Source organism: Paramormyrops kingsleyae, chromosome 22 (assembly GCF_048594095.1).
Source record: "Paramormyrops kingsleyae isolate MSU_618 chromosome 22, PKINGS_0.4, whole genome shotgun sequence".
NCBI classification, from domain to species: domain Eukaryota; kingdom Metazoa; phylum Chordata; class Actinopteri; order Osteoglossiformes; family Mormyridae; genus Paramormyrops; species Paramormyrops kingsleyae.
This window is the reverse complement of record NC_132818.1, coordinates 10817797-10845372: the sequence shown is the minus strand read 5'-3', so window position 1 is coordinate 10845372 and position 27576 is coordinate 10817797. Positions and strand designations below refer to the sequence as shown.

The 27576-nt window shown below is 43.5% G+C and overlaps 2 protein-coding genes across 8 annotated transcripts in view; one reads left to right on the top strand and one right to left on the bottom strand.

Moving 5' to 3' along the window:
• axin1 (axin 1) overlaps nucleotides 1-2278 on the top strand; it is a 62071-nt gene extending 59793 nt beyond the window's left edge. For all 7 annotated transcript variants that reach the window (XM_023798595.2, XM_023798593.2, XM_023798598.2 and 4 more), the window contains one exon: nucleotides 41-2278. In XM_023798595.2, coding sequence (XP_023654363.1) covers nucleotides 41-167 — 127 coding nt within the window. In that variant the 3' untranslated portion in view covers nucleotides 168-2278. The remainder of the gene's footprint in view (nucleotides 1-40) is intronic.
• A 10220-nt stretch (nucleotides 2279-12498) lies between these two features.
• Nucleotides 12499-27576, bottom strand: part of LOC111836838 (syntaxin-binding protein 4) — a 37199-nt gene continuing 22121 nt past the window's right edge. Inside the window, exons 12-23 of the mRNA XM_072705089.1 lie at nucleotides 25430-25524; nucleotides 24660-24756; nucleotides 23689-23816; nucleotides 23238-23330; nucleotides 22611-22676; nucleotides 21473-21661; nucleotides 19655-19771; nucleotides 16519-16568; nucleotides 15497-15624; nucleotides 14053-14110; nucleotides 13803-13854; nucleotides 12499-13607 (exon numbers count right to left, since the gene is read on the bottom strand). Of these exons, the coding sequence (XP_072561190.1) occupies nucleotides 13599-13607; nucleotides 13803-13854; nucleotides 14053-14110; nucleotides 15497-15624; nucleotides 16519-16568; nucleotides 19655-19771; nucleotides 21473-21661; nucleotides 22611-22676; nucleotides 23238-23330; nucleotides 23689-23816; nucleotides 24660-24756; nucleotides 25430-25524 (1082 nt within the window). The 3' untranslated portion in view covers nucleotides 12499-13598. The remainder of the gene's footprint in view (nucleotides 13608-13802; nucleotides 13855-14052; nucleotides 14111-15496; nucleotides 15625-16518; nucleotides 16569-19654; nucleotides 19772-21472; nucleotides 21662-22610; nucleotides 22677-23237; nucleotides 23331-23688; nucleotides 23817-24659; nucleotides 24757-25429; nucleotides 25525-27576) is intronic.

Here is a 27576-nt window from a genome sequence, read left to right as displayed (position 1 = left end):
CGGGCCGGTCTCCTGGAGCTAATTTCATACTTCCCTCCAGGTATTACTTTAAGAAGGTTAGCCACGAGTTTGACTGTGGCGTGGTGTTCGAAGAGGTGCGCGAGGACGACGCCATACTGCCCATCTACGAGGAGAAGATCGTCGGAAAGGTGGAGAAGATTGACTGAATTGGGGGGGGGCGGGGCCAGAGAGAAGAGGCGGGAAAAGCAAAGCCCCCCCCCCCCCCCCCCCCATGGAAAGCGAAGTTGCCACAGGAGGCCACCTCAAGATGGTGGATGAGAACATGATCTGGACCAGGGTTTGAGGAGCGACCGGTTGAAGGTGCAGCAGATGTCTACCTTCTGGTGGGAGTGTTTTAGAGGAGCAAACAGACGGAGCAGGTGGTGTGTGTGATACCACGTGGACTTAAATACTCCTGTTTCTGCCCTGTCGGTTCACCGTTCCTTCACCACCTCTCGGCACCAGCAGAAACTGCTATACACAGGAAAAAAACAAAGAACAAACGAAGGAAGAAGGCAGCCTGATATTTACCTTGGTACATTTCTATCTCAGTCATGTAGCATTTAAAGTTGTACCAGAGAAATTGTATGATGAATATGTTTACTAAGCTGCATATTTTTGATATGATATTAATAGAAGGAAGGTATCCTTTCTACTGCAACAACGCTTTCTTGTAATTTTGATATGTACAGGTACTGTTAAGTATGCTAGATGTGTGCGGGCCGTCTAATGCCTGTGACCTTTTAAAAGCAAGAAGAGAAGTTTTTATATAATATATTTAATTATTGGAAAAAAAAAAGGCAAGCAGTTGGTTTTGTCCTGTTAATTATGCGCATGGCGCCAGCCATCCTCCTCGTACATCTTTAATTTGCTTCCTTCCCTGTCAAAAGTGTCTATTTTTAAGAGCTCATCGCAGCGCCAGATTTTTGCTCAACACGAATACCGTCTAACAGACAACAGTACTGCTTCCTGTTTGCCCCATGTGTCTATCCCCGCTCCCCCGGGGGTGGGCGGGGGGCTCGGCGCCCGAAAGGTGCCCTGTCCACGGTACCCTTCAGCGTAGCCCCTGCCCCCTTAGCAGTGGTGCAGCAAAAGCTGAGGCAGCACAAATCTATTTCACCAGCTCAGCGCTGTCCTGTCATTTGCATTGGCACTGTAAGCCCCGTGCAAAATATACGTCTACGCCTTAATGTAAAAAAAATAAAATTAAACTCTAAATCATAGCCTTCTAGCGTATTTTGGCTAAATTTCAGGTGCCTGGTAGTAATTTTATTATTATTATTATTATTGTTTTATAATTACTATTTTATAATTATTTTATTATTATTACTATTTCGTGCAAAGTGATCTACCTTTTGCTAGATCAATAGACACCAAAGAGCACCATACGTATTACATTTCAATTTCTTTAAAATGTATGTTTTCCATTTAAATGACTCGCAGTTCCTCCCCCAGATTTGTATTTTTTAATTTTAATTTTTAATTTTTTTTTTTTGCGAATGGGGGGTCATTTTAAAAATATATTTAGGAGGGAAATTATCGGTAGGAATTATTTTTAAGTGGTAAACTGCGGGGCGCGGCACTGCGTGCGGCTGCACCCATAAAGGAACTTTCCAAAATCCTCTCCAAATGCTATTTTCTCTTTATTTATATGACATTCTACTGCATTTTTGTACAAAATTAAAGCATCGTGGTGAGAGATTCATTAGGGCACGTAATGGATCTCGACCCCCTAACCCAACGCGTTGAAAGCACACTTGAATTATATTGGTACTTAAATGTCAGATTCGGCGCTGCTGCAAATGGCAGAAAATAAAGCTCGTCCGTTTAGTTATTAATATGTACTTTTCCATGTGCGATTAAAAGACTGACGGTGATTACTGTGAACGCCCCCAAAAGCGATCTATCCTAATTTAACCTAGGTTTTATGTAAATATGTCACAGAGTGCCTTGTTGTTGCCGTCTGCTCTGAAGGTCAGCCGTATTATTTCCAGAATGTCAGAAGGATGTCTGTCCATCCAGGGACGAGTGTTATTTTATTTTTTTATTGTTTTTTTTTGCCTTTTATTTAGGACAGTTCATTAGACATTTTTTCCTTCTTAATTGTCACTGCATTAATCTGGATATGCCATTTTTCTATGTAAATATGTACATTTTCATACGAGTGTCTTTAGCCGGCAGAAGATTTGGACGTTTAGGATCCAGGTCATACTTAAGCCTGCTGACTTGTACAGTTATCTTTAAAAGGTACTTGGACAATAAAGAAATGTAATAAAAATGTCGCGAATCATTTTTTTTTTTATTTCAGAGAAATGTTAGAAAAATTAACGTAACCCTAATAACCAGCCAGCCACATTTTAATTATGGTATTTATCCCCTTGCGAAAAGACCACCAAACCAGTTTTATTATTTTATTTTTTATTATTGTTATTTTATTATTATTATTATTATTTTCCTAGCATCACTGCAATACATTAAATCCTATTGTCTGGATTCTTCTGTTAGCCGGCCGGATGCTGGTTTGTTCCCGGATCATTATTGCACTTTATTCTAATGTACGTTTTCATCAGTTTCATTTTTTATATTTCATATAAAAAATACGGCCTACAGCATATCTATTTAATTAAGCAGAACATCTTTTTAACGTCGATCACACGTTCACTTAGTGTGTTTCTGTACTAAGTGAAGTGTGCATGTGCGGTCCGCTTACACATATAATGCGAATTTAAAGAAGTGATATTTGTATTGTACGTCCCCCAGTATAGACATTACATGGACTCAAAATATGTACTCCCCTTTATAATATTTACATTTTTAAAATCCAGGAAAAATTGCATTTCAAAATTAAATACGATACCCCTTAGAAATATAGTTTTTGGATTCCTAGTGAAATACATGTACTTCTTGCCATGCGAAGTGCAGCAGCGACGCCCTCTGGTAAGTTGTGTGCATTACAGTAGTTATTCACTTTTACGCGTAACGATCTTCTTGCGACCCTGACCAATTTGCGATTGGTGGATAGATAAATGCTTGGATTGATCGATTTGATCTATCTCAGGGGTGGCCAATCTTATCCGCAAAGGACCGGTGTGTATGCAGGTTTTTGGGAAAACCTGTAGGTCAGCTGTTGAAACCCAGGTGTGAGGACTCTTTCAGCCAATCAGTCAGTTATCTATTAGTTATCTAATTAGGGAGTTGCAGCGAAAACCCACACACACACCGGCCCTTTGCGGATAAGATTGGCCACCCCTGATCTATCTGGTCCTGCCACCACACCGGACATACGCAGTGCTGACCATCCCAATGCAGCCAATAATGAAAAGCCCGATTTCAGGGAGGTTTAATTTTCACGATAATTTACCTTTGAAATAAAACAAATATATGCATTTCCAACTTTTTTGTTGTGTACGTTCTAAATTGCTCTTTTATTAAACTAATCCTGCTCCGTGTTATTTTAACATGTTGTAAAGGAATATGAAATACTGTTAACAGGAAGAAAAAAAACATGTTAACGAGGGCCAGAGTATTTCTTCTGAGTATGAATATCAAATGTGTGTGTCTGCAGTCCAGATGGTGAACAGGAGCCGTTTCAGATAAAATAGAGAAAACCATTCATAAAATGTATCCAGCAAATGATTCAGAAGTGTGTGAAATGGGCTTCAGATATGCCAGCCCTCGTGTAATTCAAAAGCTTGCTGGTTTAAAGCTTCTTTTGGGCTTCAGATTCCACACAATATGGTCTGCTACCAGGTACGGACACAGATTTTCAGCTGGGCACACGCACACTTCCTGCTGTTTTTCTACCTTGCTGGTTACACCTGCTCTCTTTATGCAGGACGTGCAACTGCAGCACAGGATGAGAATCCACCTCCTTTTCACGAGATGATGACAACCAGCTGCTCGTTATTAGGAAATGTATCACAGCCTAAGGACAGGGATGGCCTCAGGGGCAGATTCTACCCCCCAGTCCTGAGAAGAGCAAGGAACGACTAGGGGCGGACACCAGGCCAGCATTATATAGGAGCCCCAAATTATACTGTCCCCCCTCCCTGAGGGGGACCAAAGGTGACATTTTGTCAGGAGCTCCTGGGTACAGCACAAGGGACACATACAAGATCTGCCAGACTCTCTTCTTGTTTTTCTGACCTGAGAGTGAAAAGCTGCAAAAACATAAGAAGAAATTCAGTGCCCCCCCACAAACATAAGAAGAATTCCAGTGCCCCCCCCCTCCCCCCCCCACAGACACAAGGAGAATTCCAGTGCCCCCCCCCCCCCCCTTCGCAGACATAAGGAGAATTCCAGTGTAATAACCTGTTAAATTTCCATAACAGTACAGAGATACTACACTATTTTTATTTTGGAAATTAATATAATCCTTAATGTTTAGAAATTCCAACCATTGGAAATCTAGATTTCATGTAAATACTGCAATTAAGCTACGAGTCTTCCTACATAACCTGGAGTTCAGTTCCTTTCAGTGACTTCAGTCCCATCTATTTCTATGGCCCGTTACGGCTCTGTATCGCAGTGCACGTGCTCCTGCCTGCCCTCTGCTCAGTGCAGCTCTTGCCAGTGCTGCTCCTCAGTCCGTGAGGCTCTCACGGGAGTGGGGGGAGCTGCCCTGTGATTGGCTGGAGGCCGAGGTGCTGATGAGACACCAGGCTGGTCACGGAGCCCCTGTGGAGCACACATGCAATCCCATCAGCAGACTGCGGTAAGCCTGACTCGTTTTCAGGGGAAGAGGTTGTGGGACTGTGGGATCCAGCGATTTCCTACGGCCATGACTCACACGGCCAACTGCTCCTTAACCAGATATTATGTGTTCGCATTGTTCATGTTATGAATGTAGACATTAATGATAACCTGGAGGGTGAATTGCATGAAGTTGCACACCTACCAATGCCATTCATGGCTTAATAGGTTCAGCTGAAGCTGTGATTAACCAACAGACTTTTGCAAAAACACATACTGTACATCAGTTGCTTTAGATCCTGAGGTTAGACAGTTTGCAAGCCATACACCAGCACAGTACAGTACACAGTAGCGGGGAATTCCCAGCCCAATATGCTCGCAGATGACAGCCAGGCATTGTTGTCATTGATACCTTGTTTTGTTCCCTACTACCTCATGGGGAGCTTCTTTGAAGACCTGAGCTTGACTGGGAGGTGGTGTCTGTCCACAGTTTGAGGTGGTCTGTGTTTTCCCGAGCCTGGTAGAGAGATCTAGGAACTTGACCGCTTCTCCCTCCTAGGCACTGTGCACTGAAGACCGTAGACCTCAGCGAGGTAGACAGTTCAAAGCCAGCTCATATGTATGGTTGGCTTCTCGGAGAGCTGCACTCTTGTTGTTTTTAAAAGGAATCTCTGCTGAGGGGGGCGGTGAATGGCTGCTGGAGCATGTGACCGGAAGGTCGCCAGTTCAAATCCTGTTCTTGAAGGAGCAGCTTCACTGTTGGGCCCTTGAGCAAGACCCTCAACCCTGACTGCTTCTGGGACTGGCTGGTTCTGCTGTGTCAACTGTACATCACTTTGGATAAATATGTCTGCTACGTAAATAAATGGAAATGATCTGTTTCTAAAACAGGAGGGCCATGTATACCTTTATCAGCAGAACAATAGGTGAGAACAAAGGATGGGCTCTAAGTAGAAAGGTTTTTGATACCCAACTTGTAATGCAATGCAGTCACATCTGTTATAGCATCTGAAAGCTCAAGCATGGATGACCCATAAATGCATCATTAAGCATCTGGCTTAATTGGCTTAACCACATGCAAATTTATGGTGGCAGCCTTAAACTGCTGGATAAGGGAACTTCAGGAGTAGCGTAAGGAGATCAGGGCTTTGCTATCAAATGCCCCAGTTGCTGGGGGTGTGAGACAGAATAAACAGAGTAAAACACCTGAACAAATGTGAAGCCCCCTATTAAAAAATAAAAGACTGAAACAGCAGCTTAGCCTGCAATCCCCCGCCATGGAATTCCAGGATAATCTTGTTAGTGATGCAATCAACCAGTCCTTTCACTCCTTGGTATCTCTTCCCGCTTTCTTTTATAAATGCACTGATGTAGATGGGTCCAGACAGAGACACGGATAGATGGAATCATATCTTTACTTTGTTTATATTGCTTACACGTCAGTTGCCATGGCATTTCACGGTGTTACTGAATATGATACCAAATTATGTTAAAAAAACTGGTATTACACATTGATGTTAGTCATGCTGACTGTGAGGGAGAGACAGACAGACAGACAGAGAGACAGAGAGACAGACAGACAGTGAGAGAGAGAGACAGACAGACAGAGAGAAAGGCAGATAGGCAGACAGACAGAACATTTGTTTCTTGTGTAAAAGGCAGCAGTTGGAGCCTTTTTAGTTGCAGTGAGCATCTAACACCTTTCTTTCTTTTAACTTACTGTATCGAATCACGTATTTTAGTGAGAATAAAAGAGACTAAACAATGTGCAGCTGGGAAAGACAATTGTTGGTGCCTCGATGGTGTGGGGCAGACGTGTGCGGAAACTGCAGCAATTCCCACAAGAGCAGAGAGACACGGCCTCTGGTGGCTAGCTGGCCAGGGAAACATCGCTGCTACTGGGCAAACTGGCCAAAGCCAGAAAGCTCCTTTTAATGTTGAGTCAGTCCATCTCCTTAGGTCATCATAGTTCTCCAAGTGGAATTGTTTCTGAAAGATGGGCACCAAAATAAATCTGTAATGGACATACTTCAGATTTTTTGAGCACCGAATTATCCATTACCGGTTTGATGCTGGTGGTCCACTGCTCTATTAACCGCACTGAGGATGAACCTGGTAAGGAGGACACAGTCACCCATGGCATTCTTCATAGCTAACAGATAACAGCTGACATAACACAGTAACAACTCACAGATACTCGATAACAAGCAGATTGAAAGGAGAGTTAATGGCTATTGGATCTTGCGGAGAATATCATTCTGATACCGTTAACCATAGACACTACAGCGACAACATACCCCCAGATAGTCACCTTAACTCAGAGACATAAACACACTTCAAAGCTTCGAAATTTCTACTGGATCATTTCTCCTTTATCAGTTGCATAAAACAACAGCTGTAATTCCTCTTCGTGCTGTTCAGTGAAGATCAAATGGCAGTAATTGGGTGTGATTATAGCATTAACCTGATTGCTAAATAAGGCCATAGGATGATGTGGACATCCTGGGGGGGGGGGGTGTGAAGTCTGGTAATAGTCAACTGTGTGGGGGGGCTGTAGCCAACACCAGGCAGCACAGAGTGCAGCGTCCACACACGCACACACACACAGTGGGAAGGTACCCAGAGGACACCCACATGAGAGGGAGCCCATGCAGACTCCGCCCACACAGAGCGGAGGCGGGATATGAGCCACAAACCCAGAGGTGTGAGGCATCAGCACTGCAGCCCCCCCACCCACCTGAGGTCACACTCTAACATGGGTATCTGGGATGACTGTGTGGTACATAGACATCCCTGCCTGCTTCCCAGGTACTGCGTAAATTCGCAGAAGACACTTCTTGTTATTTAGGTAGACGGTGTCAGATAGGGACAGGGATGGTTAATGGAAGGCAGGGGCAGGCGTATAAACGTAACTCTTAGACATGGATGGATGGATGGGACATAGCCATGCTGTGACTGCAGGTCTCTGCAAGCATCACCTTGCTCCCCTGTCCTTCAGGTTCATGGTGTTCTTCTGGATGAAGCTGACATGCTGAGCACCAGCGATCTGCAGGGGGGACAGGCTTCGCCATCTCAGCGAAGCCCAATATATGACCAAGCATGTGTCCGTGGGAGTCTCCGTGTGACTCTGCAGGCTCCTTCGCGTCGGAGTGATCAGCATGGAACCAGAGGAAGACGAAGAAGACGATGGTGCTACCTAACCAGGACCAAATACATCCCAGCTGGATTTCAGTGTTTAGTAGGTGGAGAAATTGCCATTTATTGTTAATCAAACCATTCATTTACTCATCCAGCATCTTCTAGCAGTTTCTGCTGGTCAGGGTCATCGGGTAAATGTTAATTTAAAGAACAAAAATGAAAGATGAAGATATGTTTTCTAACAGTGAGATACATTTTTTTTTGTTTCTCAGAGGGACTTCAGCTTCCACCCCCCCCCCCCCTTTGAAAGAAGCCTGTTCAAGCCTGCTGCCTCCAGCTATGAGAGGAGTATGAGAGAGCTGGGGGGGGGGGGGGGGGAGCCTGGCTCGCGTGGTGTTTAGTGGGGGGGTGGACAGCATTGCTGAGTTCACACTTCGTAACGACAAAAATATTGTGGATGAGGCGGAGGCGTTAAGGCCTGAGCACCATTGGCTATCTGCTGGACAGCCGTGTTCGACGTGTCTGAGACTCGCCAGCGAACAAGTCAATGGTAGCATGGCCTCACGGCCCCCGGCTGCTCAGAACTGCATCTGTTTATTAGGCTTAGTTACGATAGTTTAGCAGCTGAAAAAAGTGCATCCTCACCAAGATATTTTACGTGTGGCTACATATATTTCAGAGCTATATATAGTTGTGGTGGGAGTATCTGAGGTAAGATATATTAGATAGATTTTACATGACAGATTTTTAACCACTTTAGTTCTGAATAGCAATAATATGACTTCTGTTTCTGGACAATATTATTTTATTTGAATCAGCTGATAATTGTTTTAGTATTTAGGTGGCGTGTAACTACTAATTAGTAACTGCCTCTGTGAACCTGCTATTTGTATAGGATAAATACCTGTTTATATATACATTACGAATTAATAATTATCATGTAGCTAATAAATACTTACAACACTGGTGAGCATAGAAATTGGTATTATAGCCAGAAAAATTTGAAGACATTCAAGTCCTGAATCGGAAGGCTAAATGGTCTCATGGAACGATCAATGCATTTAAACAGGCGTGTTTCCTTGGAGATGAGCACATAAACGGCAGCTTTTCTAAACTCCGGCTCACTTTACCCACTCTGGGTGTCATGCTATGGGTGCACATAGCATAACTGTCACATTTTTCAGTTGGGGTTAGGGTTAGAATCCTGCTTGAACCATAAATGTCTTTTATCTTAAATGCTTTTGGTTACGCTGGGACCTCAGTCACCTAGAAAGCCCTCAGCCAGCAGCAAATTGCCTCAAGACTAAAGAGGCGACTAAATTTAGCTCCCGCACCACTGTTACTGGAAACCTTCACCAGCATCAAGTAATAAATTAGCACGTACGTTGTGCTAATATTAGCTTACCGGTTAATGAAGAGGAGGGTCTATACCGATGTCACTGCACCACATGCTCAGTGACGTGATCCAGAAGGACGCGACCAGAGCTTGTGACACAGCTGAGCACTCGATAGACAAGGGGTCGGCCCAGACGGAACCTAACGAGGGGGCGCTGGATGGCCCAGGATGGTCCAGGGGCCTGCATGCAAAACCAGAGGGCCAGTGAAGGAGTACAGATCACTAAATTAAGAGTTAAATAAGAATTCCCCATAAAAATAATTCATGCCTTGTTCCCTTGAACAATTCACTGGCATGTCCTGTAGATTTCAATACTTAAACAATTATAATCTACTTCACATGGCAAATATTATTATGGACATAATTTTATTTGAAAAAGGTGGCTGTTTATCAGATACTGCATTCAAAGAAGGCACATATTTATATCCATAATAAAATATTAAGAAGATGAGATACCACACAAATTCACACAACCTTTTCCCACAACATTGCTTGACTTTCGCCCACCAGTTAAGACTCAGGGGAGGATTTTGTGAACTCAGCAAATATTGGCGCACAATGTCCATAGGTAGGGTGTCTGCATTCCAGTATGCCAAGGGGGCGTTAAACACAACCAGGACAGGAGGGGTAACGTGTTATGTGACGCAACCTGACTGGGATGACAGTCCATCTCAGGGCTCACACACGCGATCAGCAGTTCAGAAATGCCTACCTGCATGTCTTTTGACTGAGTGCGGAAACCAGCGAAAATTCAAACTCCACACACACTGAGCAGAGGTGGTAGTCAACAGCCCCTCCCAGGAAGCACAAAGCCACAGTGTAAGAAATATGACACTATAGTTTATCTATCTGTCTGTCCACCATCAATAAATCCCTAATCTACGAATCCAATGTTCAGAAGCAGTGGATCTTGTGGCGTATACCCAGGAAGACTAACGGCTGCCACACACTCCAGTGACAGACAGACAGTCAAAGGCTTCATTTTACAAAACTGTTTACACAACATTTCATCTGCGTTTGACTGGCAGGGCGACACGCGCCCCCAAGGTTTAGGAGAGATGCTGTATTTATTATTTATGAAGCCATCTGTGCAGCCTCTGTCATGGGCAGAATGTGCACCTTCGCGGTGTGGGAGGAGAGACAGGAAGGGAACGGGTAGAAATGCAGACTCTGCACAGACCAGAGTCAGATTCACGCCAAACACGCCAAAATGATCATTTCATATTTAATGATAATTCAGTTAATTAGACATATTCTTATTGGTGTATTCTACAAAACCTAGGGTTGTTTAAATGGTCAGAAAAACATTAAATGTCGAGATATACCTGTTAGAGATTTACTAAAATTCTATCAAATGTTGCACATTTTTACAAAGAGACTCTCTAAAGTGTTTTAAATAATTCCTCACGATGGAAGTGAAGAGAGAAATCAAAGAAGCCAAAATGAGAAAAACATTCCATACTATTACTAATTCCATACTAATATTCCATGATATTTTGAAAAATGGAAAAGTAACACTTTCAGGAAGTAGTATTTATAAATGTAAATATTAAACAATTTAGTTGAGGCCCAACAACATATATTTGTAAAAAAAAAAAAAAGCATTAATGACAAAATGGATGGCTTGGGGTCAGAGGTCATAGGGTCAGGTGATCCAGCTGCCAAAAGAACAACACTAGGAACACTGATCTACAAGACTCTGCCAGGGCTATGAATTATGCCAAAACACAAATTCGTTCCCTATAAACCATCTCAAGTCAGTGGCTGCTGATAATTAGGGTTGGATGACCGTGCCCTGCAGAGGCATTTTGTGGACAAAAGCCTTCATCCTTTCCTGGATAATGATCATGAGAATTTAACTCCACCTCAGTGTCTCCGGTGGCAGCGGCACCAGCAGCTGGGGCTTTTACACCAAGTGATATGCTGACTGTTTGTCACTGACACTGCTGTCGAGTCATCCGCACTGCGCCCCGGCGGAGGAAAGATGAATGTGAGGCGGGTCGTCAACGGTGACGGACTGTCACGGCTGCCGTGGCAACCCAGATGTGCGATGTAATGCCATTCTTATCTGGTGGAGGATGTAGAGGACTGAAATCACCCCCAGGAGAAAAGGATCCACTTTTATTTATAAAGAACAGAAGGCAAAGGATTATTAAATGTTATTATATGACGTTAAAAATGTCCCAGTAACAGATTATAAATGCCATTTTTTATATTTTTCATTAACTGGAATTTATTACAAATATATGTCAGACAAGCAGTATAAATTACTGCACAATGCATATTACTACTAATCAAAAGTTTGTAACTACGAATAAACAACTCATTCTGTCATTCAAATAAATCAGATTTATTGTGTAATTTTAATACCTGCCTCCGGCCAGCATTCCCAGCATTCATGCCTAAGCAGGCCACGCCCCTTTCTTGACGTAACAGAGAAAAAGCTGTTACAGTATGACAAGTAATGAACATGCATTTTTGCATTATTTGCAAATGGGTGGGCGATCAGGACTCAGACACTCGAGCCAGTGACTCTTTTGCTTTTCTATTTTCCTTACAGAGCCCTAGAAATATATTTAGTTTCTACCTATATATATATATATACAGTATATATACAGTGTACAGTGTATATATATATATATATATATATATATATATATATTTGAAAAGTAGGCTGGTCAAGAATTCTGAGGGTGTTTTTTTGTGTCATGAGACAGAGATTTCTGTTTTATCTTGCGGACAGTATCACAGACTTCAGAGGATTCATTTGCATTAAAACCAAAATAGTGTGTTATGGTTTCCAGATTATTTAAGTGTTAATGTGGACAGCAGTATTTTTTATAAAATGGATTTTCCTTTCATGGGGACTGAAAAAAATGGTCCCCAAAATGTCAAATTAACAGGTTTTTATTTTATTGTATACACACTGGTTTGTAATTATGTCTTTGTGGGGACTCTAAATTCATTTCTATGGGGAGAACTCTAACCTCAACATGATGACCTTAACCCCTACCCAGCTCTACCCTTAACCATAAGCAACAAAACAAAATGCAGGACTTTTTGGCATTTTTACTTTGTTGATTGCATTCACAGATTCTTTGTGGGGACCTGAAAGCAGGCCTTTATTACATTGTAGGGGACATTTGGTCCCCACAATGTAATATAAACCTAATCCACAGACAGACAGAGAGCGAGAGAGAGAGAGAGAGAGAGAGGGAGAGAATCATACAGCAGAGACAAAGTAATAGTTGTTATTCCTTTAATAAAAATAAAACAAAAAACTGATGCCAAACATACTGTACCATCTAGTTATAGTACAGTTATCTTTTACAGCATGATCAGTAATAAAACAAACCATTAACGTATTAGCAATAATCGATAAACATTTTTAATACATTTTTAATTGATATACATTTTTAAATACCTTTTTAAATTGATATACATTTTTTCCTGTGTACACTGAATTAATCATACAGTGAATTGCGTGCATAGTCCTAGATCCAATGGTGTAAGAGATTTTCCCATTTGGATTACGAAGAGCTGCTGGATCCCAGATCCATTCCCCGTGCTGTCTTATCAGATTGGCCACCTCTGGTCTGGTCGGGAGGTACTGGAGATCACTCGCTGTAGCTTCGGTTTAATTTTGAAAAACATGAAGTTTCACGTGATAAAATCTGTATGGCGTATTTCTGACATAAGTTGGTTATAGCAGGAAACTCTGTTGGACCACAGGGACAAGCTCTATTACAGGATTCGGCCAGAAATATTCACACTTATTGTGCAATGACTTACATTATATAAACACCTGTTTAACACTGGTGTTGCTACGGTCTGCTGTAGCGATGAAAGCAGCACAGGTAAGAATTCGGTGAATGTTTTAAACAAATAAACGCAGCATAAATAATCCCCCAATGCCCTAAAATCACAACCCAGGCTCACTGATCCAATGCATTCAGGAAAAGATAAGGAATAGAGAAACGGATAAACAAGAAGAACAGAATGAACCACCCGAATGTTCTTCCCATGTTCTGGAACATTCCACTAAACATATATAACACCTTTATATCAATAACATTTCCTGTTGTTGTTTCTCTCATGTACATAACATAAAAACACACATTTAAAGTAGGTGTCATACATACAGATGTATTTAGAAAAGATAGTTGAAGGTCTGAAGACAACAGAACAGCAGACAACAACGCATAACACTCACTAATGTGTCTCAGTACCATGAATATATGAAATGCACATCTGCCAGCTTCATTTTTCCCTTATATGCTTGGCTGGTTCACATGGATCCATGTGTAATATGTTCAGGCTGTAGCTAACAGTTACTCTTTGGCAAGAGGTCCAGGGAACTGGAGACGGTGAATCAGAATGGCTGAAGGGGAAGAAGCAATGGTTTCGAAATTTCAAACCCTCTGTTACCGGTGCAGGACTGTTATTCACAGTGCAAATTCACAGCACACTACGACAGCAAACATTACCACGTGCGAGCGCTGCAGCCTCAGCTGAAGTTGTGAGTCATTTAACGGGAGGCATGTTAGCTGGTGAGAAGGTCCTGCAGGCATCTCACCTGGACAGAGCGCGAGCAAACGGGCCCAACCTCAGGGCTCAGAGGTGCTGGACTGAAGGGGCAAAAGGTTAAAACAAAAGCAGGATATATTAATTGACAGCACTGATGCTAACTCGTGTTGCTAGGAGATGAATACTGGCCAAACCAGAGCTTAGCCAGAGGTCCTCTGTCGCATCCCAGCGACTGGACTGAGTGATGATAAAACACGTATCTGCAATGACTAACAGGGCGTTCTGAAATAGTCACTCACTCTGCGGGGTCTGCCGACGTCTCCTGACGCCTGCCCTTGACCACATCAGACGCTAGTGCTGGAAACACCAAACAAATAATCATCGTGGATCATTAGTAAAATAATTAACATCCTGAGATCCAGCAATTCAATTTTTGTCCTCTGTTGAAGACATTATGTCTTTGGTCATATCTGTAATACAATACATGCCACTATATTAAGAGTGTGGTTACGTAGAAAGGACAGTTAGGGCTTTATGATGACGTGTCTGGAAGTGATCTCACCACTGTCAAAAATCAAAATTTAAAACCTTTTCCCCCTTGATCTCGGGAGGTAATAATAATAATAATAATAATAATAATAATAACTAACAACTAACAAATATTATACGAGTACTGGTTGTATGTAGCGGGGTGGGGGATTTGGGACTGATTATCTCACTACCGATGCTGAAACCAAACCTGCACCCTCAGACAGTAATTCACTCACACTGGTATATACAGTATTTTATTCAAATTAACCTATTTGTTTTTGAGTTCTTGATTAAACACAATGTACAATGCAAATTCAATTTAGCTGAATGTGTGCTTTAGTATGTTAAAATCTTTACACTTATATTCGACTTCATTTTAAGTTATATGTATTTTCTTCAAAGTCAACAGCCATAAACATAAGATTTTAGTTTGCTCTTGCATTGTTGTTTGTTATTTGTGATTAATCAAAGATTGCTTGTTTTTAGGACAATGGTGAACTGAGTGAGGTGTGGCAAGAATAATTGATTAAGGTTATGTTCAACAGTCATGTGACCATGAGCAGGGAAAGTGAAAGGAAGATGGATTAATGGATGGATGTTCAATATCTTTTGTTTACCCTTTATGATACTGTACCTTTGGCTCTTTCCTAAAATCAAGCTTAATTATAAGAGCATTCAAGTACAGTAAGAGCATTCTGTTTTACATGATTCAGGTGAATGACATGATTAAACCATCCATCTCCCAACCTGCTTATCCTACTGGGTCATGGGGGGTCTGGAACCTATCCTGGAAGCAATTGGCAGGGGGCCAGTCAATCACAGGGCACACTCACACACCATTCACTCACACAAGCACACCTATGGGCAATTGAGTAACTCCAATTAGCTTCAGCATGTCTTTGGACTGTGGGGGGAAACCGGAGTGCCCCACGATGACATGGGGAAACATGCAAACTCCACACACATGTAACCCAGGTGGAGACTTGAACCCAGGTCCCAGAGGTGTGAGGCAACAGTGCTAACCACTGCACCAGCATGCCACCCCCATGATTAAACCTAATTTGTAATTTAATTAATCAGCAGTTAGAAGATGAAGATTTCATGGATGAAGTGATGCATGGATGGAAGAATAGATGAATGAACAGATGAGTGAACAGATGGATGGATGGTTGGATGGATAGAAGTAATTAACTGGCATGCTCTGGCACCCACCGTCCTCGATGTTAAGCACACGCACCCCGTCTACCAGTTCCTTGGCCTCGGCGACCAGCTGACCGGCAGGATCCCGGATGACGAAGGGGGTGTCTGGATTCTCCAAGGATGGAGCCACTTCGAAACTTCTATAAGACAAGAAAAAAAAACCAACTTCAAACAGCTTCTGCAATACCTTCGGCTGTAGCGTTTTGACAGAGCAGTGAAACATCACTTTAAATGAAGGCTCAATAAAAGTTTAATGATAATGGGAAATGTATGGAAGGGTATTAGGGCCGCCTAAAATGAAAAAACAAATTGAGATTAAAGTTAAAATTAACTTTTGAGATTAAAGTCAAAATAAACGATAAAAAAAAAAAAAGTTAAATGTTAGGAACCTGTCAATGACTGAGCTGTATAAAGGAGGAGAATCATCTTATGTGATGACATCACACAGATGCCTCACATTCAGCTGCTTTCTGGGTTCATTCCACATGAAATGAAGACTCAGGACTGCCAGGACATGGCTTCCCAAATTTTAACCCCATGACTCCAAAATAACAGGGACAGAAATTCGCAATCACCACTAGCTTTATATTAGTCGTCTCCAAATAGTGAGACCGACTGAGTCTGACCAGGGGGGCGTCCTCTGTAGATTTATCGTGATAGCCCAGTTGCAGTAATGGTTAAAATGGGATATTTTTCACATTATATTTATAGACATTGTGCAAATCATCTTGCAACCCACAACTTTGGTAACCACTGTGCAAGGAGAAGCTATCTGTAGAATTCAACTTTTACCTCAAAACTCTGAGCAGGCTCCAAAGTTTGTTTAGACTTTAATCTTGAAACTTTCGAGTTTAAGCTTGAAAACTAATTTCAACTTTTTCATCTTGAAAGTTTATTTAGACTTTAATCTCAAAATCTTCAACTTTAATCTCAAAACTTTTGACTTTAAATCCAAACATTATTTATATTTTTCTCCATTTTAGGTGGCTCTAATGCTCTTCTGAAGAAATGACTCAAAAACCCAAATAACTCACCCAAAATCTGACCCAAATAAACTGGTGGAGGTTAGCACTTTGTGAACATTCTGCAAAAAAAGAAAATATAGACATAAATACAGTCTTACGGCGAGTGATGCCTGATCAAGTCATATCCATCCATCCATCCATTTACTTCCGCTTATCCGAGGTCGGGTCGCGGGGGCAGCAGTCTCAGCAGGGAAGCCCAGACTTCCTTCTCCACTCGTGAACAAGACCCCGAGGTACTTAAACTCCTCCACTTGGGGGAGGACCCCATCCCCGACCTGGAGAGAGCATTCTACCCTTTTCCAGCTGAGAACCATGGTCTCGGATTTGGAGGTGCTGATTCTCATCCCAGTCGCTTCATACTTGGCTGCGAACTGTCCCAGTGAGAGCTGAAGGTCACGGTCCGATGAGGCCAACAGAACCACATCATCTGCAAAAAGCAGAGACCTGATCCTGAGGTCACCAAACCGGACACCCTCAACGCCCTGGCTGCGCCTAGGAATTATGTCCATAAAAACTATGGAAAGAATCGGTGACAAAGGGCAGCCCTGACGGAGTCCAACCCTCACCGGAAATAAGTCCGACTTATTGCCGCCCATGCGGACCAAGCTCTGGCACCGGTCATACAGGGACCGAACAGCCCTTAAAAGGAAGCCCGGCACCCCATACTCCTGGAGCACCCCCCACAGGACTCCCCGAGGGACACGGTCGAATGCCTTCTCCAAGTCCACAAAACACATGTAGACTGGTTGGGCAAACTCCCATGAACCCTCCAGAACCCTGCGGAGAGTATAGAGCTGGCCCACTGTTCCACGGCCGTCCTATCCACTGTTCCTGTCTGTTCTGGAGAAGACTTCAGTCATACTTGGAGACACACAACATACTGGACAGATTCCAGCCTGGGATGCAGCACTGAAACTGCTGGTGTGGGTGTGGGTTTTAGGGATGACCTCTCAATCAGCCAATAATAAAGCAGTAGTTCTCAACTCCAGTCCAGGGGACCCGCTGTTATTGGCTGATTGAGAGGTCATCCCAAAAATGTGTACCCACACAGTGACTCTCCATGGAATAGGTTCACCACCCCTGCTCTATTACGAAGACTAAAATTTCATGTTGGGTTGTGTGGAATGGTGCTGAAGTGATTTACATCTCAATTGACTAAATCGATATCAATATGTTCTAGTGCCTAATAACTGTACTCTGTCTATGTAACCAGTCAAATATGGAATATCACAGGGATCAGTTCTCGGTCTTTCATTGCTTTTAGGTCCTGGTTGACTCAAAACTTTTTATCACTATGTGATGGCCTGAGATGGCCACACCATGCTGCAGTTACCTGGAGTGAAACTGGAAGTGGTGCATACATTTTTTTGGTCCGACGGGCAAACGCCCTGGATGGTCATGGTTCCCTTTTGATTCCCATTGGCAGTACCAACAGGTGCCCACAGTAGGGGGATGAGGAGCTGGGTTGTGGCATAGTTGTTTGTTATATTTTTGTTAACATTTTTTGATTTAGGTTTTTCTTTATAAAATTGTTTGTATAATTTTATGGGCTCAATATGTTATGGGGTTTATTTAGTTAGTGGCATGTAGGTATAAATGTTATGGTAGTGTTCCCCCCTTGTGTGTGTTGCTGGATTGATCACCCAGTATATATGTTTCCCCAGTGTGTTATTTGTTAGGTCAGTTATGTTCAGTGTAGGTTGGGTTATGCTTTGCTTTAATTTTGGTTTCATTCTGTTTGGTTGACCTCATTTTATTGGGCCCTGGATTTTTCTTTGTTGGATATTCTTTTGTATTTTGCTGATTTTTGAATTTTCAGTAAAGTTTTGGTTAGTAACATTCTGTGCCCCTGAGTCTGCTTGCTGGTCCCTTACACACTACATGCTCAGAAAACTGAGGTTCTGTTGTTTGCAGGCAAGTTACTTCAAAGTTCTCCTATTTACATATAAAGCACTTAAAGGTCTAGCGCCTGCCTGACAGAATTACTTCAAGTTTACAAGCCTCATCATCCACTCAGATCACAGAACACAGGTTTCTTTGTCATTCCACATATGAAGTGCCAGTTGGCAGTAAATCATTCAGCTTCAAGGCCTCTTCATTGTGGAATGGTCTTCCAGCCTGTGTTCAGGATGCCAAATCAGTCTCAGTCTCTCTTTTGACTGGAAGACCTATTACTTCCTTTTAGCTTCCCCGCAAATTAACACATAACACACTGTAACTATGGCTGCTGGTGCTGCTGTACATGCCATTTCTGTCTGTTATGCTTGTCCATTAATGCATCTATGCATGTTCTGACCACCCATGCTCTCTGCCTTCCTTCCCACATGTCCAGGTGGAGCCCTGGGTGGGCACCATCTGAGCTGGAGTTCTGGTTCAGTCCCATAGAGGGGTGACACTGTGGATGTTACTTACGAACTGTAACATCGTGGGTGCAGCCTTCAATCTGCAACCCTACACAGACCGGCATGGAGATCTGACTCATTGATGGACTTTGGCTTTGCCCTTGATCATAGACAACACCTTGTTTTCAGCAAGTAAGCCCAACTCTCTTCTTCTATAATGTTAGTATGCCCAGGGGGGTTGGGAAGCCAGCTGACCTTCTACCCCCAGAGGTTTTTTGTCCCTACTTGAGAGCTTTTGGTTCCTCTCCTCCATTGTCATCTGGCTTTTTCTTTCTTTCTTTCTTTCTTTCTTTCTTTCTTTCTTTCTTTTTCCCTGTTTTTTATTATTGTTTTAATGATGTTGTAATGCATCACAACACACTCATGTGAAGCACCTTGGGGAGACTGAAAATTGACTGCTGGAGGCAACTGGAGAATCGAAAGAAAACCCGCAGTAATATGAGGAGAGCAAACACAGGCACAGAGCTGAAGGTCAAGTCCATAACCTTGAAGGCGTGAGGCTGCAGTTACAGCTTGCCTGCCATCTGCTTTATTGTTCATGTTGCAACTTTTTTTCAAAATTCCTATTGCCAACCACAAGATGGCAGTGTGGATACAGACAAAATAACCAGGATGCCTTGCATTTAGTAACCACAAGTATTATGCTAGTATATGAAATACACTAGGTTTGGATAAGTTATGGATCTGTGATCATATAAAACATGTGGCCAATCCAGCAAGTGTGTCATAACAGAACAAATTACCTGCACAAATCCCAGCAGCTTCTTGTTGGAAATTTCCAGTTGTTTTCTACTGAGTTCCGACTTCCTCAGCTGACAGCCGACGGCAGACAGTCTGCGGTTTAGCTCCATGATGTCCTCCTGTCAGAACACAGGTGGCAGAATGCCGTCACAGCAACTACCAGCAGCAAAGACACTGCATGATGTGAGTCTCAGGAAACTGGGAGAAGCAGAAGGAAAGAGATGTGAAACGGGAGGGGAGGGGAGGGGGGCCGAACCCCTGGCAGGGCGGCTCCACAATCCCCACCGCACCTTCCGACACAGCGGCAATGCGGGCGTTCGGCTATCAGTTTGTATGTGTTGACATTCGCCTTAAGCTGCAGTCACGCTAGAGCAACAAATATCCAGTGTCTTCACAGTATCAAGCAAAAAAGGGGCACAACAGCACGATACAGGATACTGTGGCAGTTTGGATACACTGCAGTTATTTTTCTTCAGTGAATTGTATCATGGGAGATCCCCCTCCCCTCCAACAAACTGGAATAAAATTGCTTTTGAAAATATTGTATGGCAAGATACGTAAGAAGCAGGCTGGCTAGTGATGTGTTATAGACAGGGATCAACATAACTGCTACGCAAGTTCTTCTCCCACAGTCTTTTATTGTTAAATTAAATAAGTATGCCTTTGCGCTGTCATGACAAGAAATTACTGGTGCATTTAACCCTTTATACCGCTAATGCGCACCAGAGTGTCAATTCCTGGTAATAAAATGTATTGGAATTGTGCGTTTAATCGTACCTTCAAGCTCCATCTGAATGCTTATTGCCAGCAAGGCAGGATCTTTCTGTGATATTTTATATGCAACCAGTTGTAATGAAAAAGCACAGGGTACCCAGATCCAGCCAAACTAATGAGGGAACTGCGGGGTCAACCCTGCCCCTGCCACATCAGATAGGGTCAGCTATGCAAATTCATGGGTCAAAGTGCGTTTAAATGAACTTGCATTAAATGAATTTGCAGAAGCAAATTTTCTGCTTGTCGCGTCGAGCAGCTGAGACTGCAAGAGGTGAAAATTTTTTCACGCTAGCGTGACCACACTTTTAGTTTTGACAAGTGATGTCAGCTGGCTGGCTGAAGCACATTGCTAGCCAAAGCTTTGCCAGTGTGAAGGCAGACACTAGTAACACGCTGAAGCACATTGCTATCCAAAGCTTCGTCAGTGTGAAGGCAGACACTAATAACACGCTGAAGCACATTGCTATCCAAAGCTTCGTCAGTTTGAAGGCAGACACTAGTAACACCCTGAAGCACATTGCTATCCAAAGCTTCCTCAGTGTGAAGGCAGACACTAGTAACACGCTGAAGCACATTGCTAGCCAAAGCTTCGTCAGTTTGAAGGCAGACACTAGTAACACGCTGAAGCACATTGCTATCCAAAGCTTCCTCAGTTTGAAGGCAGACACTAGTAACACGCTGAAGCACATTGCTATCCAAAGCTTCCTCAGTGTGAAGGCAGACACTAGTAACACGCTGAAGCACATTGCTAGCCAAAGCTTCGTCAGTGTGAAGGCAGACACTAGTAACACGCTGAAGCACATTGCTATCCAAAGCTTCGTCAGTGTGAAGGCAGACACTAGTAACACGCTGAAGCACATTGCTAGCCAAAGCTTCGTCAGTGTGAAGGCAGACACTAGTAACACGCTGAAGCACATTGCTAGCCAAAGCTTCGTCAGTGTGAAGGCAGACACTAGTAACACGCTGAAGCACATTGCTCTGGCCTGGACAGAGCTGACAGACACACGCCGGACACAGAGGGAAACGGAGCGAGACCTCCGGCCTACTTTGGTGGGCTCCATGCTCTTCTTCCTGTACGCCGCCAGCTGGTTCTTCAGATCTCTGATCTCCGCCTCCAGCAGACAGATGACCTCCTCGTAGTCCTGCTCTGCCCCGCGGGTCCGCTGCTGTGCCGCCTCCGCCTCCTGCAGCCTGCTCCTCAGCTCCCGGTTCTCTGCCAGTGTGGCCTCAGCCCTCTGGGACATCACGTTAGCCTGTGTCAAACCTGGCCTACACTTTTGCTCAGGCCGGCCTGCGTGGGCTGTAGCTATAGACGTTCTCTCTATACAAAGGTGGGCTCATGTTAAGGGCCCTAAACCACAATCCCTTCCTCATGGACACCATCCTATCAGCAAGTCCATCAGTCCCAAAAAGCTCATTTAAACACAAGCTGTTATTAGGTCTTTCAACTGATTCGCCTCTCTGTATAGTCCAGAGTACTTAAGCATGTGAGTGTGTGCGCTTGTGCTGTTGGATCCCTGCCTGAGATAGTCTCCAGGCTCTCACAGCCCTGACCAGGATCAGAAGCTAGGTGGATCGACAGATGTTATCAGTACTACCAGTACTGTACCATTACTATAGCTTACGAGGTCAGAGTGATATGCAGACAGTCGTACTGGAGCTTAAATTCCCACCTATTTATAGAGCTGGAGTGATTTTGCTTTTGATTGAGGTTAAGTGCCTGGATGAATGGTACTGAGCTCCTGGGTGCTCAGCCAGTGACCTACAAAGAACCGGTCAGCGCCCCTAACCACTGCGCCAGCTGTTACACGAGTTGACCGAGGAGATCACGGCATGAGTAGAAGAAGAATTATAGAAATTTGGCGGACGGTGGTCGGGAAGTGGAATCTGAACTGGACCACTGCCAAAGCTTATAGCTTGTTGGGTTTGCGGCTCGATTAGGAAAAAGGTTAAAAACGCAATGCTAAGCCCAGTAAATGGCAGCGTGTGGCTGCTGTCTGTCACTCGTCAGCTAGTAATGAAAGCTGTAGGTCTGCGTGTCCGGCAATCCGTCACTTCCAGCAACAGGACAGACTCGCTGTAATGTGCGGAGGCCTTGGGGACACTAAAGGCAGGGATGGTGATGGCAGAGCCGGGCCTGTTAGTGCACAAAAGCAGACAGAACGCCGACTGGACGCCCGCTACCTCTGCGCTCCTCTGCAGCTCTTCCTCGAGGGTCATCTTGCTGTTTTCCATGTCTTTCAGTAGCGTCTGGAGAAATGAGACAATCAGCTTGTCACGCTTGCGCGTGAAAAGAAGACCCTTGAGCAGCTTGGTGCGTGCCACTTTGAACTGTAATGAAGCTGTAACAGCAAGAGTAAAGACACCGATTGGTCAATTCAAAGCCTGTCTTACTTTGACAACTAGACCTTGTTAGATTTGGTTCCTCTGCTCAAGGAGGCTTGGAGGAGCAATGACATCCTGACAATGCAGCAGGCAGCTGGCTTTCTCTCCCTCTGACCCTCATTCACCTCAGAGCAAAGAGCCCCCTGTGCTGAGGTCATCGTGCCGCTCCGTGAAGCCCACAGAACAGGCATGGTGCAAAAAACGTGAGCGGCTGGTGCCTCACGAGTCCAGCGGGGGTGTCTGCTAGTCCTCACCCCTCCCGAGTGAGTGTAGATGTGTTCATGGGGGAGCCCTGCTTGCGCTAGTGGACCATTCCAGAATGTACTGGATGTATCCATACAGACATATTTACAGACGGAATCAAAATATGCTTGAGACTTGTGTAATAGGGCAAAAAGCAAGCAAAACGACAGGTTCCCATCAAACCTTTAACTGCCTCGTCTTCTCCTGCATGTGGGAAATGTCCGTCTCAAATGGCTCAATCCCCTCATTCCTGTAGCTGTGTCCCAGCTCATAACTCTGTATGATCAAGGCAAGGAAATTAATATTAATACTTACGTCCTCGCTTAAAAGGGACTGGTATAAAATTGCCCGTGTATATGAGATTACTAGCTTTTGCGCATTGTTCTGAAAGGATAAATTGAAACACAATGTGTGCACAAGCAGCTGAAAATCGAAGCACTTAGAAGCACAACTTTGATAATTTCCTTGAACGTTTTTTTTGCATCTAAAACCTCTTTGCCGTAAGGAAACATCACAAAAAAATGAAAAATCTGCTGTTTGCAGACTGTTGAAAAAGTGTTGCATAAATATACAGTTCAAACTCAAAATCTTCAGTTGAATTTTTTTTGTCAAGAACCTTCTGGGGGAATCTTACCGGAGAGTGGAAGGCAGAGGTGTCCACCAAACTGGCCGCTTCGTGGTAGGAGAACATAAAGGGTCCTTGGGCCAGGCCTGCTTCCTCTAGCTTGTTTTGAAAGATGTCTCGCACTGCTTCTACGAAATCTGTCCCACAGACATAAAGACACCTCAGAAAGCACACCTCAGGCTAGGTCACTAGGACTGCAAAAGGATGGACAGATACAGTTAGAGAAGAACTATTGGACAAGCCAACAAAATGCTCCTCAGAAATTTGATTGGAGAACCAGGATAGCCTAGCCCTTACAGCATTGAGCCATCCAGGGAAAAAAAAGTGCTGGGCACGAGTTTTGCGTGACAAACCATGACAATCGTTAAAAAATAATTTTGCTCTCCATTCTGTCATCATTCAGTCAGCAAAAGCCTCGGAAAGAATGTTTCACACTGAGCTATTTTAAGCTCTCTCCTAAGAGGAAAAAGTTTTTATTTATATTTTAAACAAGCATTAAACAATGGAGGCTCAAGTACACTAGACATGGGAAAAAGTCCAAACACACATCGTCCTTTGGGTGAACGCCAGCATCTGACTGAACTTGTACTTGCAATGGAAAAATGGTTCGAGCTCATTCGGTCATGTTCCTGCTCAACAAAGTCATGAAAAAATGGCATGTGAAATACTGCATAATTCTGGAATCTTCCTCACATAGTATTCAATTCTGTATGACCCCTGTTGCCTTATATACCTGAACATTCAAGCACAAAAGCAGGTTGGCTTGTTTATCTTAGTAGATATGATTTGATGTAGTTGATTGAGCAATACCTTCAAGCAGAGTTACAGTTTAGTGAGATAATGTGTAATTGGGGAACACAGCTGTGAAAAAACCTTGTCAGTTGTTTTCTCAGTTGTGACCCATGCCACACCCAGGCCTCGTTGACGTACTCGTGGCACTCAGAAAATCCGGCACTTTGGTGATGTGATGCTGATCTCACCTCCATAGGCCACACTGCCTTGAGAATCAGTGGTCAAAATGTTCATCAACTTCCTCTTATCCTCTTCTGTAACCTCCAATCCCAAGTATGTAAGAGCCTGAGAGAATGAACATGGAGCAACAGAAAAGTCAACTGAACATCTCTCTAATCTCTCTGGAAAACTCCATCAACAGCAGTACAGAAGAAGAGGGTGAAGCAGGAGACACTGGGAATGAACAAAAACCAGGCAGGTAGAGGGCAGAATCAACTTCCTAATGCCAGAGAGGGCCGTCAACTTATCTGCCAGTGACTCATACATCAGAGTATAACCTCTAGTGACCTTCAAAAAGAATGGGAAACATTAAGTGGTGTGAAGTGCACTGCTAGTACAATTCATAACAGGCTCTTAGAAGCAGGACTGAAGACTCATAAAGCAAGGAAGAAGCCCTTCATTAATGAGAAGCAGGGAAGAGCCAGGCTGGAGTTTGCAAAAAAAATATATTTTACACAGGCATATACCCATAAATTGAGAAATAAGTGAAACTGAAAATTTTGCAGTGGTCTCTTAATTTGTGTAAATAAAAGCATGCAAGTCAGTATCTTAAGCAGCAGCAAGCTGTTGAACATTAACCCAATGGTGTCATCTGGCATTAAGTGACATCAAGTAACAAAATAATCCCTGACATTCAAAACTGCTTATTGAAGTAACGGCGGACAGTGGTGGGAGGTTCTTTTATCTCTTGCATGAATGTTATAATGATTGCCGCCAGGATAAAAGGCCGCTGACTCACCAGGTCCAGTTTCTGTGACCTTAGGCGGATGTTCGGGTCCAGGGCGATCTTCGGTTTGGCAGTCGTGGCTGTTCTCAGTGAGCTGGTGGGAGGAGCTGGACAAAGGGAGCCGGGACAGACACGACACTCGTCTCTCCAAGCATCAGCCGCCTTTGTGCCGAACTGCCACCAATCAAAACTCAACACATTCAAGGCAAGACGAGAAAGGCGAATAACAGTTTAATGTACCAAAATAAACTGCCAATATTTCTAGCCTATTCAGATTCTTGGCTTCCGGTAAAACTTGAATCTTTAGGTAAAGCTGTAATCCTTGTCGGCAATATAAGACTGTTTTTAAAGACCTGGGGATCTGCTTAAGTTTGCTAAAGCTTGCAGAGGCTGTCAAATTCGCTCCCTCGGTTCAAGACAAGGTGTCCCCAGCTGTGACAGTGTTGTCACGACACCCCTGATTGACGGGTTACAGCAAGGGGAGAGGAGCAGCCAGCCGTGAAGCGCTGCCACACCACACCGACTCACTAATCCTCGCCGCCACCAGGCTGCGATACAGTTGGCAGGTCTGATGCGGATAGAGAAGGTGGCACAGGGATTCAGACCCTAACCTCCCAGTCACTGAATACAAAAAGAAACAGACTAATGGGAGCAAGCAAAGATCTTCATTAGAATTCGAATCCGGTGCCTAGTGTATCATGATACCACATTTCACATTTTCAGCATTTTGGAGCAGAAGTTGGAATGAGTGACACAGGGTTTCTCCAGAGCCTATGAGGGAGAAAGTGCCACTCTGCTGACAGCAGTGCCCTTTAAAGCTGTTCCTTGTCCTCTCCTGTTTAATGGTCCCTCCAACTGTAAATCTGCCTTCCCAGATAGATATTCTCTTCCAAACATTCCCTAGTGCCAACCTCCATGCACCCACTCATAGATGTTATTGTCCCACAGCATTGCAGGGATCAGGCTGAAATTCTGGAGCTCTGGGGCACTTACAGACAAAATATCTGGACATAGTCATAGTTCAGAACTTATTCCAGCCTCGGTCTACCAGATACCATATTAAAGGTATACAGCCTCTCCCTGGCTTACGAAGAGGATGTGTTCCAATAAACCTACCGTAAGGCGAAAATAATGTAATGCAAAAATGCATTTTAATAGAGTACACCTAACCTAACAAACATCATAGCCCAACTTAGCTTCCTTAAATGTGCTTAGGACACTTACATTAGCCTACAGTTGGGTAAAACCATTAACACAAAGCCTATTTTATAATAAAGTATTGAATATTTCATTCAATTAATTGAACAATGTACTGATAGTGAAAAACATTTTCCCATTGTAAAGTTGAAATATTGTAACACAGACAATCATAACCTGGGGAGCATCTGTATAGCATAATCACTAGTGAACTAGGGTCTAATTCAACATAGAACAGGGCACCCTTATGAGGTACAATGATTACTGAATGATGAAAGGAGATGTATATCAGTATTCCATGTGTCAGATCGCAGTAGTTTTCAGGAACAGGGTCAACTGGCAGAGCGATTGGTGTGTACACTGTACTGTGTGGGCTATGGACTAAAACACAAGATGGCAGTAGTGATGTGGATGAGGACCTGTCAGTTGGATCTGCTGGACCACAATTGGTGAATGACTGGCTAATCCTGGATGAAGAATTTCAGATGCATTTATTTTAATTGCATGCCCCCTTTTGCACTTATTGGTGATACTAAAAGGTTTATCTGGTGAGCAGGACATTTATAGCTATATGAAAATGCTAGTCCAGGCATCACACCATAACATAATAGTAGGACACTTAGGAGAAGGTGAAACACTACAACAAATCATAGCCGTATTATATTAACCTGTCATTGCTGAAGATATTCGTAAGTGGTGTGTCAGCTTGGGGGAATGGCAGTTAGTGAATCCAGCAGCTAGCTAATGCACTGGAATGAAAGTGGATTATAGTATTGTGGAGTCTCTGGTTCACTTTTCATCGAAGGTCAGAATCCAGGAAGACACTCTGAATATGCAAAAGAATTGAACTGGTTCCGGTTGCCTGCGGCGCCGAGCTAACTCCAGAGTAACTACTACAGATCACAGCAACTCAGTGGAAGTACTTGGATATTTTTTCCTGTACCCAATTGAACTGATGTCAT